The sequence below is a fragment of the Hirundo rustica genome, chromosome 4, assembly GCF_015227805.2.
Source record: "Hirundo rustica isolate bHirRus1 chromosome 4, bHirRus1.pri.v3, whole genome shotgun sequence".
Taxonomy (NCBI): Eukaryota; Metazoa; Chordata; class Aves; order Passeriformes; family Hirundinidae; genus Hirundo; species Hirundo rustica.
The window spans coordinates 63,535,960-63,548,314 of record NC_053453.1 but is presented as its reverse complement, the minus strand read 5'-3'; the positions used below and the strand labels follow the sequence as shown (position 1 = coordinate 63,548,314).

The 12,355-nt window shown below is 50.5% G+C and overlaps 1 protein-coding gene across 1 annotated transcript; it reads left to right on the top strand.

The window, feature by feature from the left end:
* Window positions 1–9,071: 9,071 nt before the first annotated feature.
* On the top strand, window positions 9,072–11,730 carry CDKN1B (cyclin dependent kinase inhibitor 1B). Its single transcript, XM_040063356.2, has 3 exons — window positions 9,072–9,698; window positions 10,230–10,360; window positions 11,658–11,730. Exons 1-2 carry the CDS (start codon window positions 9,224–9,226, stop codon window positions 10,349–10,351), a joined length of 597 nt encoding a protein of 198 aa, XP_039919290.1. The 5' UTR covers window positions 9,072–9,223; the 3' UTR covers window positions 10,352–10,360; window positions 11,658–11,730.
* The last annotated feature ends 625 nt before the right edge of the window (window positions 11,731–12,355 follow it).

The following is a 12,355-nucleotide window of genomic DNA, read 5'->3' as shown; positions in this document are numbered from 1 at the left end:
ACTCTGTAAAATTGCTCAGAAGCCCCCAGAGCCAAAGCTACAGATGCCCAATATCTGAACGTACAAAAGAAAAAACAGTTTATTAGCATTATCATCAGCTTTTTCTGCCAAGAATTCACAGGGAGATGAGAAAGCTGCAGAAGATGCTGCTGCTCTCACTGAGAGATTCCACTAAATCACCCTCACAAAAATCTGCAAAAAGAAATAAATGGCTATTTTCAAACATTATTAGAAACATTCACGGTTGGTAGGACCAACTTAAAACCATTTAAATTAAATCAAAACATTTTTCATGGGCAGAAAAATTATGTAGTTACATGATATTGACGCAACTACTTTTGAGAATGTGATCTTGGAGGTCTGCACAACTGTGATGAAGTCGAGGTGCCCTAGTGATAAAGTCACTGTTGGAAACAGGACTTCAGCAGCTTTGAACCTAACCTCTCTGGCTTTGGAAAGACTTCCCAAATACTTCTCCAGATCATATGTCCAGAGCTGAAGTCAACTTCTCCCTTGTGTAGCCAAAGTGGACCTCAGCTCCTGGTGTGAGCATTTATCACCGTTCTGCTGCGTCAATTAGCTTTTGCCTTAAACCTCATGGTCCTGAAGCCACACTACTGCCAGAATCCTTGAATCTTTCCTTCACAGCAGAATGAGCCTCTGATTCCTGTGGGTAAAGAGGAAGCCTCAATAGAGCAGAAGAAATTATAAAGAACCCCAACATTTTAGAGGGAGTTTCTCATTTTAGCTGTGAGTTGGGGTTTTTGTTTCTAACTCTGGGGCTGAGCAAACCAACCACACCAGAGAGAAGCAATCCCAAGGCAGGGTCTCGCAAGGTCCCACAGTTTGCTCTTGTAGTGGAAGACCTGCAAGAAAGGGCTCCCTACTGGGCTGGGAAGCTCTGGCTGCGTTCGGATTCTTCAGCCCTCCCTTAAAACAGGGTGCTGTAGGCTCAAAAAGACAGATGGAACAGATGAGAGCTTGGGTTATTTTTTGGTAGTTTTCATTGGTTTTGAAGGGTGAAGGAGTTCTGAGAGGTTGACCATGGCTTGAGAGAGCTGGAGACCACCAGGAATAGAAGAAATTCTTTAAGGACATTGTTTTAGAATAGAAGAAATTCTTTAAGGACAAAGATCCAAGGAACAATTTTTGAGTCAGACTATAGCTTTTGCTGTGTTTGTGATTTCCCACCTGTCTTTTGCAGGCTTAGGTTGGGGGGCAACAGAAGAAGAGGAGAATTGCCAGGGCCTCTCATAGTATTAGCTATGTTTTGTTGCTGTCATTCAAATCAGTTATTTAATATAAACCACGATATTTGCAGTGATAACTTCATCCTTTCCAAACATCTTGAGTGAAAGTTGTTCTCCAAAAGCCTTTCAAACAAGGTGACAAATCCTCTAAAGTGATGCTTTCAGGTACTCCTCTTTGACTAGATGTCCCAGTTTAGCTGCTGGCAGCAAGAACTCAAAGGGAGTAACCAAGCAGCTTGTGACAGTCAAAATCACAGCAGATTAGGCCTCTGCTCAGAGAAACGTTTAACTCCTTACCAGGGAAGCCCAGAACGAGTGCTGGTAAATAAAAGGCCTCTCTTCTTCCATCTTTCTCATAAGCCACTGAAATCATGGCCACAGCGCATTTTGCAATAGACTGGCTTCAGTGAAATAATGTTCGCTTTTTGACTCGCCAGCTTGCTCGATTGTTTTAGGCTTGGCTGGTTTAGGTCAGTCTTGAACAGGGTCAGGAGCACTGATGCAGCCCATTGGTAAGTGGGCTTAGGAGGCTCTTGCCCTTGGCAGGACCATCCTGCCTGGAAGGATGGTGGAGGAGCACTTCTTTTTACCAGGGCCTGGAGTGACAGGACAAGGGGGAATGGCTTCACACTGACAGAGAGCAGGGTTAGGTTAGGTATTAGGAAGAAATTCTTTCCTGTGAGGGTGGTGAGGGCCTGGCACAGGGTGCCCAAAGAAGCTGTGGCTGCCCCATCCCTGGAAGTGTCCAAGGCCAGGTTGGATGGGGCTCTGAGCGACCTGGGATAGTGGAAGTTGTCCCTGCCATTGGAGGTGGGGTGGAAAACTGGATGATCTTTAAGATCCCTTCCAACCCAAGCTATCCTTTGATTCTGTGATACTCTGAAATGCCTGTCACCTACCTCTAACAGTTTTCTCACTGCCAGATGCTTGCAGAATCCACTTTGAATCTTCCTCTGTAATAACATCCCATTACTGTAGGTTAATAACTTGGCTTTTGCATCCTGGAGCTTTACAATTCCCTTGCTAGGTTGGTTAACACAAACAAGATGTGGTACTGTACAAACAGAGCATTTCCAACGGCTAAAAGTCTAAACAGATTAGGAAAAGGGTGAGGGAAGAAATGGAGGTGCCAAGAGTTGCAGTAATGCGCGCTGACATGGCAAAGGGAAGCCAGAACAAAAATCCCAAGCCCTGATAGTAATCTGTTACTTAATGCCATCATTTTGGTATGTGAGATGGGTCATCTTCCTTAAAGGGTTTAGAAAGTAGCCAGACCAGTTCCTCTGTTTATATAAGGAAGATGTTTGTAGACCTCTTGATCCTAAGGCAATTAATACAGCCCATCGGGGAAATGAAAAGAAAAAAAAAGAAAAAGAAAAAAAAAAAAAGGCACAAAGGAAAAAAAGGACAAAGACGAAAAATAAAGAAAAAAGAAAAAGGAAAAAGAAAAATAAAAGTAAAAAAGAGAACTAGGCTAGATTCTCATGTAAACAGCACCCAGAATGCCTGAAATTCTAACAGATGCAGATGTTTTTATGTTGGGGTATTTTTTTGGTGAGCGGCCTCTTTGTGGTCAGCTGTAAGCATCACATTTACATAGTTCTGTATTTCTGAAAAAGACTATTGCATGAAGTTGGGCTCCTACCAAACGAAAACAAAACACAACACTAATGAAAAATAACAGGCTCTTCCAACAATGTTCAGTAACTGACTTAGAGGTTAGTGCTGTGTTCTGGGAAAAAAAAAAAAAAAAAAAAAAAATCCAGGCACCATATAATTTCATGCACTAAAAACGTTAAACATTTCAGAGGAACATAACGTATGACACAGGGTGTTTTTATTTAATGAATGGCTGTAAGAAATGGGGCCAGCATCCCTTCTCACAGATGTACGCCTCGTGCCAAGAGCGTTGCTGTACAATGTGTCATCACTCGGGAACCTAAAGAATTGTACTTGGGAAAACATTGCTACAAAATATCATTCCCTTCCCAGAAAGGTTCACTTCGGGCTTTGTAGAAAAACAGGACAACTCATTTCCACTGCACATAATTCTTCTGTTGGGAAACTTTCTTAAAGGCATAGATGGTGGAGCAAGGGGCTGGAAAACTCTTTAATTTCGTAGTGACAATAACAGCTCCTGGTTATCGTTGGTGCTCGGCTCTTGCTTTGGGCTTTTGATACTCAGAACTTTATAAACATGGAGCAGGTTAATCCTCTTTGAACCGTGAAAAGGGAGAGGGAGAAGGAAAGAGAAGGGGAAGGAGAAGGGGAAGGAGACGGGGAAGGGGAAGGGGAAAAGGGAAGGGGAAAAGAAAGGGGAGGAAGGGAGGAGCAGAAGGGAGGGGAAGTAACACAGAAAGGGAAAAGAACTTCAGCTGCCATAATAAGTCTCTAGTTAAGACTCATGTCAAAAATTTGCTGTTCTAACAAAGTGCCGTGGGTAATGTGACATAATAAATGGGAGGCCTTACAGACATGGAGTTAGACTGGACTGAATTTTTTTATTATTATTTTTATATGGTTTTCTTCAGAGAAAAAAGGTCAGTTCACAGCAAGTAATCAATTTACTGATTTAGGCCTCACCTCTACAACAGTAGTGTTTGTTGGGATAACTCAACATAATCACGTGTGAGTGTGTGTATTTATTTTTAGGGACTGCATATAAACATCCTCTTTCTTGTTCCTGGTTTGAAAAAGGAGAAGTTGGTTACCCAGAAAAATGCATCCATCACTGTTAGCTGTAGGACACTCCTGGCTTCACCAGTCCTTCAAGGGCAGTTTAAGCTCGCTCCTGTTTTGCACTTCAAACAAAATGGAAAACAAAAATAAAATTGGCTGAGCCGGAGCAGAAGAGTCTTCCTTGAGACAAAATCAAGGTATTTTGGAAGGACTGCTCCTTCAGCAAGTCAAGGGAAGCTGGTGACAAGCAGAGAGCTCCAAAGACAGAGGAATGAGTACTTTCAGTGCTAGTAATTTAACCTGTATCTTCTGCAGACATAACCGTGTAACCTGCCCTGTGGTTATAGCACAGAGAAGGCATTTCTGACACTGTACCTGCCTTTCAAAACCAATCCCATTAAGGACACCCTCAAATCCCATTAAGGACAACCCAAATCCCATTAAGCACACCCCCAAGCTGTACCTGCACTCTCGCAAGGGCTCAAAATCCCCTGGGCCGGTGCTGGCACCTGAGCCCACCCAAGACTGACCCCAGGGGACCCCTGCTCCCCACCTGCCGAGAGGGGAGCGCCGGCAGCAGGGACGGGAGCGGGACCTGCCAGGGACAGCCAGGCGGGCACTGGGGACACTGCCAGCAGCGAGGCCAGGTCCTGGCCTCATCTCTGTCCTTAGGCTCCCTCTAGAGTTTACAGCAAATGAGCAAAAGGTCTCAAACGCCACTTGCACAGGAGGGTAGCATCTCCTCGCAGCCCTAAGCAGTGCTCTGGTCCTGGGCACTGCTGGATTATGTCCCAGAGTCTCTGTACACTCAGGTGTCTCTTGCCTTCCAGACAGCCCCTGCTGCTGAACCTCACCGGGCCCTAATCCTACCCAGAAGGGAAGGCTCCTGTTAAGTGAATATTTTATGGTGAATACTGCACCTCAAATCTCGTGGCAGGCTCGCCCCATCTCTCTTGAAGAAACCAGCACTTGGCCTGAAAAACTGGAGAGGCAACAGTGGCGCAGTAACAGCTGTGGTGGGTTAGGAGCAAACATCCTCCAACCTCCAGATGGGTCATGCCATATCCCGGCTTCCTTCATCCTCAGCTCTAGAGGACACATCCTGGTGGATGGAGGAGCTCAGGCATGATTCCCAATTTCACCGCTATTTGCAAGGGAATCTATAAAATCCCAAGCAACCCGGATGCTTTGTGTGTGCGGTTCGGATGGGCTTTGCTGGTACACTGGACAGCCTTATTAAAGTGCTGGGGTAGCAGCGTGGCCAAAAAGAAGAGGGGAGGCTTGCCTAAGCGATTCTGGAGGAAAGAAAAACAGCGAGCAGCTCTGCCAGCGGAAAAGCCCAAACAAGAGAGAGGAGAGGGGTAGTGGGAAGAGAGAGGAGCCAGCGTGTACAGAGCCTGTTCGGGGAGCCAGGACATTCTTTGCCCAGACCTCCCTATATACATTCCTCCCTCCTTCCTGCTTCACTCCTCCAAGTTTTGTTTGGGGTTTGGGGTTTCGCGTCGTTGTTTGTTTTCCTTTCTTTCTCTAATCCTCTCCTCCGATCATTGGCCGCATCTTCAGCTGAAGCGGCCCCGGAGCGGGGCAGGGCCGGCCGGGGGACGCTGGAGCTGCTGGGGGGAGGCTCGGCTCTCGCCCCCGTCCCCACCCCGCAGCGCCTCCCCCGCAGCCCCACTGCTGTGCCCCTCTTTTGCAAGACGATGGCGCTCTGATCTTTCCACAGCTTCACTCCGGGACTTTCGAGTTTAGTTTTTTTTTTTTCTTCTTTTTTTTTTCTTTTTCTTTTTTTTTTTTTTTTTTTTCCACGCTTCACTGCTACTACGGGCGGGCGCCTGCCTCTGGCCCGATTCGCTGCAGCCATCGGGGGTGCCTGACTGTAAACAAAACACTTTAGATCATGGCAAGGTCGCTGCAGACACAGCCTGTTTTTTTTTTTGTTTTTTTGTTTTTTTTTTTTTCCCTTCTGCAGCCTCAGCGATTTAAGGTGGAATGCCGAGATCGCATGGAAGAGGAGAGGGGGACGAGCGGAGAGAGCCGAAAGAGCGGCAAGGACCAACCCCGATCTCCGAGCACGGCCGCGGATGCTCCGGGGATGCGGATGCTCCCACCTCGGGGGAGACACTCGGATTTTTTTTTTTTTTAATTATTTTTTAAAGTTTTTCTCCTTAATTTTGCCCCCTTTCCCGATGATTTGTCCCAGCGCGACCCCAACGTTTCCGGCGGCGCGGGTTGGGGGCTGCGCTGCCCCGGAAAGACGCGCAGCTACCGCGGCTGTGGGGGTACATGCCCTCCCCTTTGCCTCTCTCCAAACCCTCCGAGAGCGAGGCAGGGTGATAGAGGAGAAGGGATAGAGGGATAAACCGAGGGGCTGGCCGCTCCTCTTTCATTTTCTCCGTTGCTTCCATCAGCGGCTTAAATTATTCGCGCCCCTCTTCTCCTCCCCCACCCCCCGCCTCCGCCCCTTTGGATTTAATTATTCGTGCTCAATATACTTGTACAGCATCCAGGGACTCGGTCTCAGGCCCTTGCGCTGAGGGAAGTATAAACAGAACAACAACAACAACAAACCCCACCCAAAAAACACCAAAAAACCAAACCAAAACAAGCAACAACAACAACAACAAAAAACAAAACAAAAACCAACCAACCAAAACCAAACAAAAAGAACAAAACTCCCAAAAAACAACAAAACCCCCCAAAACCCTAAAACCCACAAAAAACCCCCAAACCAGAAGGTTCTTGTCCTACAGTAACTTTTTTAAATTTTTTTTCCCCCCCAAAGGCTTCAGATAAATCAGTGCTCTCTGTAGCAGTGCCGTCATGTTGCTGCTGCTTTTGCTTTACTCATGGGGCACAGAGTCTTTTCCAGTATTTGGAAACTCACACTCCCCACATTTTATATTCCGGTACAGTGTCATAAGCCCACAGACAAGAGGGTTGCCTGTACCTTGTGGATTAGGGAAACAAGCAGAGACTCCCAGGGAGCAGAGGATGGGAACTCCTCACCTCAGGAGTCTCGGGTGGGACACTCAGCAGCTTACCAGCAAGATAAGCTCTGGACATCCTCAGACATTTTCTGCAGATCACTTTGTTACAACTCCCCTGTGTGGAACAACAAAACAAGCTCAGTGTGCCTACAGCTGACGGAGAAAATGAAGTTGGAAATGGTGCTTCCTTGCTTGTGGCAATGGAAGTCAAAGACAGGAAAGCCTAGAGAAATGAATGTGAAATCCTGCAAATACAGCAGATGCAGGCCCCACTTTTTCCAGCTGATGAAATTTTATCACGGACTGGCAACTTCAAAAACACATCTCAGGCCCTGGAGACATGTGAATATCAGCTTTAATTTTGTGCAAGTGAATTGCTGAAACTTGTGGTTTCTGAGAGGACTCGGAAAACAACTTCCAAATACTGAAATCCCCAGCCTATAAATAAAAATAACATGGCTAATAATGTATTTCAACCTTGTGGTTTTAAAACTAATCTCTTTTTTTTTTTTTTTTTTTTTTCCTGTACACTTTTTTTTTTTTTTTTTTTGAACTGATCTGATGATACTGAGATTACTCTGCTGAGTGGTGTGAGCAGAAACTGGAGGCCTTGAGACTGATGATGGCCAGCAAAGTGCTGGCCTGGGCTTGAACACTGTGCGAAGGTTGTGTCCTCTCTTCTCTCCAGCGTGTAAAATCTCCCATGTCTTCAAGGCCGAACCTGCTGACTCTCATCTCAGCCAGTTAAACCCAACTGTATTGACCCCGGCCTTGTTGAGATAGCTTGCTGCTTGTCTACACAGCTCACTCTCCCACCCCAAAATTTGGACAGGGTTGCTCTGCTTGCAAAGGAGACCTGGCCAGATGGATTGGTGTGAAGAGCCTTCAGGGCCCTCCAAAGATTCAGGCACAGGACCTGGGCACCTGGAAATGTCATAACCTTTAGTGCCTGAGAAAACCCACCAGTGTCACACCACACATTGAGGGGCCTGCTCTGCCTGGTGAGAGAAGGTGGCTGTGGAAAGGGCTGGAGAAAAGGGAGTCAGAGAGGAGGGTACGATTGCTCATATGTCCACCACACCTGCTCTGACTATCCGAGGGAGCTGCTTAGAAAATCCCTGGCTGTGACTCTTTGCTCATCTAATCTTTTGAACACACAAACAGGACAAACCCCATTTTTTTTTTTTTTTTTTTTTTTCCCCGGGTTGCTGACATCTGAAATCCCAGCAGAGGTTACTTTAGAGGCATTTCTTAACCTATCCCCGTCTCTGCTGAGTGGGCAGGAGATGATGGTCTTGGCACTGGGAGCCACCATCCCGTCTCTGCGGGCAGTGGGGTCAGGATGCTGCGGGTCAGGGTGCTGCGGGTCAGGGTGCCGGTCCCCGCGGCATGCCCTGGCGTGGTCAGCCTGCCCACTAGCCCCGAGCTTTCCCCCCAGCCCCGCACCTCGGCTGGGACGTGTCGCCAGAGCCCAACCCGGGCAAACCAGAGCGGAGGGGACACTGCTGTCACAGCCCTGACCCAAAACCAGCCGTCACCGCTCCTCGGGCCGCTCGGGCGAGCAGCGCGATGGGGTGGGTGTTTTTGTGGGGCGGCACAAACCCCGCCGGGCTTCGCGGAGGGGTGAAGAGAGCTGGCTGAGCGGTGCCGTGCCGCCCATCTCGTTTCCCCCTTTCGCTCCCGGGCTGGGCTCGCCGTGGCGGACTCGCCCCGTCCCACCTTTAGAGCCGGCGGCGGCGGCGGGGCAGGGCCGGGCGGACGGGGCGGCGCCCGCCGCTTTAACCAATGGCTCTTCGGGGCTGTTTAAATAGACTCGTCCTGTCAATCATTTTCTTCTTCGTCAGCCTCCCTTCAATCGCCATATTGGGCAACCGAGAAAAGGGCTCGTCTCGCCTTGTTTTTTTCCGTCTCGCTTTTACTACGCGGCGGCGGTGCGAGCGGCAGGGGCATCATCGGCGTCAGCGCCATCGCCATCGGCGGCGGACCGGCACCGCGGGGGCAGCGCCGCGCTCCGCTCCTCACCCGCCCGGGGCTCCCCGGCGGCGGCAGCGGCGGCTCTCGGGGCTCATCCCCGGGCCGGCGCTTATGCAAGGGCTCCTCCTCGCCCCTTCTCCGCGGGCCGAGGGCGAGCGGGGCCGAGGCGGGGCCGCAGCGCGGGGCCGCGCGGAGCGGAGGCGCGGAGCGGAGCCGCCGGGCGCCGGGAAATAAAGGGCGGCGGAGCGGGGGAGAGAGAGAGAGAGAGAGAGAGAGAGGGCGAGAGAGCAGCGAGCACAACAACTGCCGCCCGGAGCCACAGCGTGCGGGGAGATGTCAAACGTTCGCATTTCCAATGGGAGCCCTACCCTGGAGCGCATGGAGGCCAGGCAGTCGGAGTACCCGAAGCCGTCAGCGTGCAGGAACCTCTTCGGGCCGGTCAACCACGAAGAGCTCAACAGGGAGTTGAAGAAACACCTGCAGGAGATGGAGGAGGCGTACCAGAGGAAGTGGAATTTCGATTTCCAGAATCACAGGCCGCTGGAAGGCAGGTACGAGTGGCAAGCCGTGGAGAAGGGGAGCTCGCCCGACTTCTACTTCAGACCCCCCCGGCTACGGAAAACCGTCTGCAAGTCCGCCGGCCGCCAGAGCTTGGATGTAAACGGGAATTGCCAAACCGTGGTTTTTGTCGGTTCTCAGGGAATCTCAGAGGACACTCACTGTGTAGCTCAAAAGACTGATGTTTCAGAAAATCAGACGGACTTAGCAGAGCAGTGCACTGCCCAGAGGAAAAGACCCGCGGCCGATGGTAAAGTACCCCACGGCTCTGCCCCGCGTCCCACCCGTGTCAGCGCCGGGGCTCCGGCCCCTCCGTCACTGCCACGCGTGGCACCGGCTCGGCGTGTCCCCCTCCGCCCCTTTCCCCCTAAACAAGCCCAGGTAGTGTTTGCAGTCCCGGGGGGCCCGCCTAGAGTGGGAGCCGGTCGATGATTTGCAAGGAAGAGCCCTTAGACGCGGGTCAGATCCCCCGACCCCTCGCCGCCCCACCGCGGGCAGCCGGGCTCCTGCCCAGGTGGGAGGAGGTTCTCGGCGCTCAGCAAAAGACGAATGTGGATTTTAGCCGAAAAGAGGGAACTTGGATTCCCTACCTAGGGAGAAACCTATTTCCCCACCCCCTGCTCGCTTCACGCAGCCGATACCTGACATGGGGATCCGGGAATATTCCCCCTCGGCTCCATCTCTTCCCCCCCCGGATGCCGAGCAAACATCTGGAAGGAAAATATTTTAATCTCTTTCCTCCCCCCCCCCGCCCCCCTCGTTTTTAATTTTGCCCTCCTAGATTCCTCTCCTCAAAATAAAAGAGCCAACACAACAGAAGAAGAGGTTTCAGAAGACTCCCCCAGTGCCAGTTCAGTGGAGCAAACACCCAAGAAATCAAGCCCGGGAAGACATCAAACGTAAAGCGTTTAGGTCAGTTCCCTTTAGGGTCTGGCATTAGGATGCAAGTAAGGGAAAGAAGGGGCGACCGAGTGCGTACCCCGCTTCTCTGAGGGCGTGGGGAGGGGGCTTCGAGCCCCTGTGGTGTGTTTTCTCCGAGGAAGGGTGGATTTCCCCGAGCGCTCGGGAATGGGTGTGTGTTGGAGGGTGGGGAGTGGGAGGCGCAGGGCTTGAAAAGAACAAAACAAGGAGCGAAGCGCAGCCTGGGCTCGGCAGCGCCGGGGGGTTGGGGCAGGGGCTGCAGTGGGACAGACCCTGCCTTCCTGCGGGATGGGCACCGGGGACAGGGAGAGCCCTTTCCCGAGGACCGTGCGGGTGCGGGGACGGAGCTGGAAGCGCGGCTGGTGCATCTTGTCAGATGCCAGGGGATTTCGGGGGCTTCCCCTGTCCCCCGCCCCCGGGGCTTTTTCACCTCCAGTGTCAGCCTTGCCGTCGCATGTCGCGGCCGCCTCCCACTGCGGGAGAACTAAGTCAAGAAGTTGGGTTTAAGGGGAATCCGGGCACTTTCTCAAAATCCGAGCGATGCAAGGTTGTTTTGTTTTTGTTTGGATTGGTTTTTTCCCCCCCTTTTTTTTTTGTTTCTGTTGTTTTGGTTTGGTTTTAGAGGCTGGCAGGGGGAAGGGAGCGGGTTAATGGGAGGCTGGGTTGTGCAGAGCTTTTTTTTTCCCCTTGCCATTTTTTTTTTTTTTCCCTTCTCCCCTGCCCCCTTTTTGTTGTTTTGTTTTAAGGCGAGGGCTGGGGCGGGGAGAGTTGGTAAAAATTGCGCCGGCGGTTTGGGACCCGAGGTTAGGAGCGAGGTTTACCAAAAAAAAAAAAAGACAAAAACAAAAAACCCCCAACGATTTGCGATTGTGCAGAGAGAGAGAGAGAGAGAGAGAGAGATTAAGCTGTAAAGCAGAAGTTGCAACAAATTAGTCCCGCTGGGGTGAGCCGTGGCCGAGCGCGGCCATGCGAATGCCGCTACTCCCGCCCGCTTCTGGGGGTGGGGGCACGGGAGGGGTCCCCCCGCGTTCCCCGCCGAGGCTCGGAGCGGCCGGGGCCGCTGGCAGCGGAGCGGGGAGCACGGCCCGGCCCGACCCGGCGGCGGGGGGGCGGCGGGGGCCCCGCCCGGGCCGGGCCCGCCCGCCCCGAGGATGCGGTGTCGGTTTGAACCGGTTGCGCCGCGGATCGCGTTTCTTGTCGATGTTTTCTAATCGCTTCCCACCCCCCTTTTCTTTTTCTTTTTTTCTCTCTTTTTTTTTTTTTTTTTTCTCCATCATTCCCGTTGCAGAGCGGAGGATGTGCGCGTCCTCGTTCGTCGCGGCGATGAAGCGAGGAAGATGTAAAGAAGTTGTAGTGGGAAAGGAAAAAAAAAAAAAAAAATACATATCGCCGATCTCCGGGGGATGGAGGTCCTGTACAAGCACTGAAAAAAAAAAAAAAAGGAAAAAAAAAAAAAAAGGAACAGCAACAAAACAACAGCAACAAAAAGCAAACAATAACACTAAATTTTAGGCACTCTTAAAAGACCTGCCTCTAAAAGCATTGGATGTAGCATTGTGCAATTAGGTGTTTCCTTATTTGCTTCATTGTACTACCTGTGTATATAGTTTTTACCTTATGTAGCACATAAAACTTGTTGGGCGGGGGGAGGGACTGGAAGGGGGTGACCGATTGGAACTTGCTTTCACAATCTAGCAAGCAATGAAATCTATGAAGAGAAGCAGTGTAGGTTTTTTATTACTTAAAGATGTATTGTCCCTTTAAGTGGGTCCACAGTGTGTTTATATATTTTTTAAAAGTTTTTTTAGATTTTTTTTTTTTTTAATGTATCATCGTTGTAACTGTTCAGAGCAGATTATTGTGAAATTTCTTCCTACGGCATTAAGCTGAAGAGGTGGGGGCTGTGATGATTCCGTTATGTAGTAGCAAAAGTTCCCCCTCCCCCTCCCCCCCCCAAATCCATATACCAAAACTGATAGCCTGTAA

Coding starts and splice junctions, on each gene's coding strand:
- CDKN1B (XM_040063356.2), top strand. CDS start 9,224: ATGTCAAACGTTCGCATTTCCAATGGGAGCCCTACCCTGGAGCGCATG. Junction 9,699..10,229: donor GAAAAGACCCGCGGCCGATG/GTAAAGTACCCC, acceptor TTGCCCTCCTAG/ATTCCTCTCCTCAAAATAAA.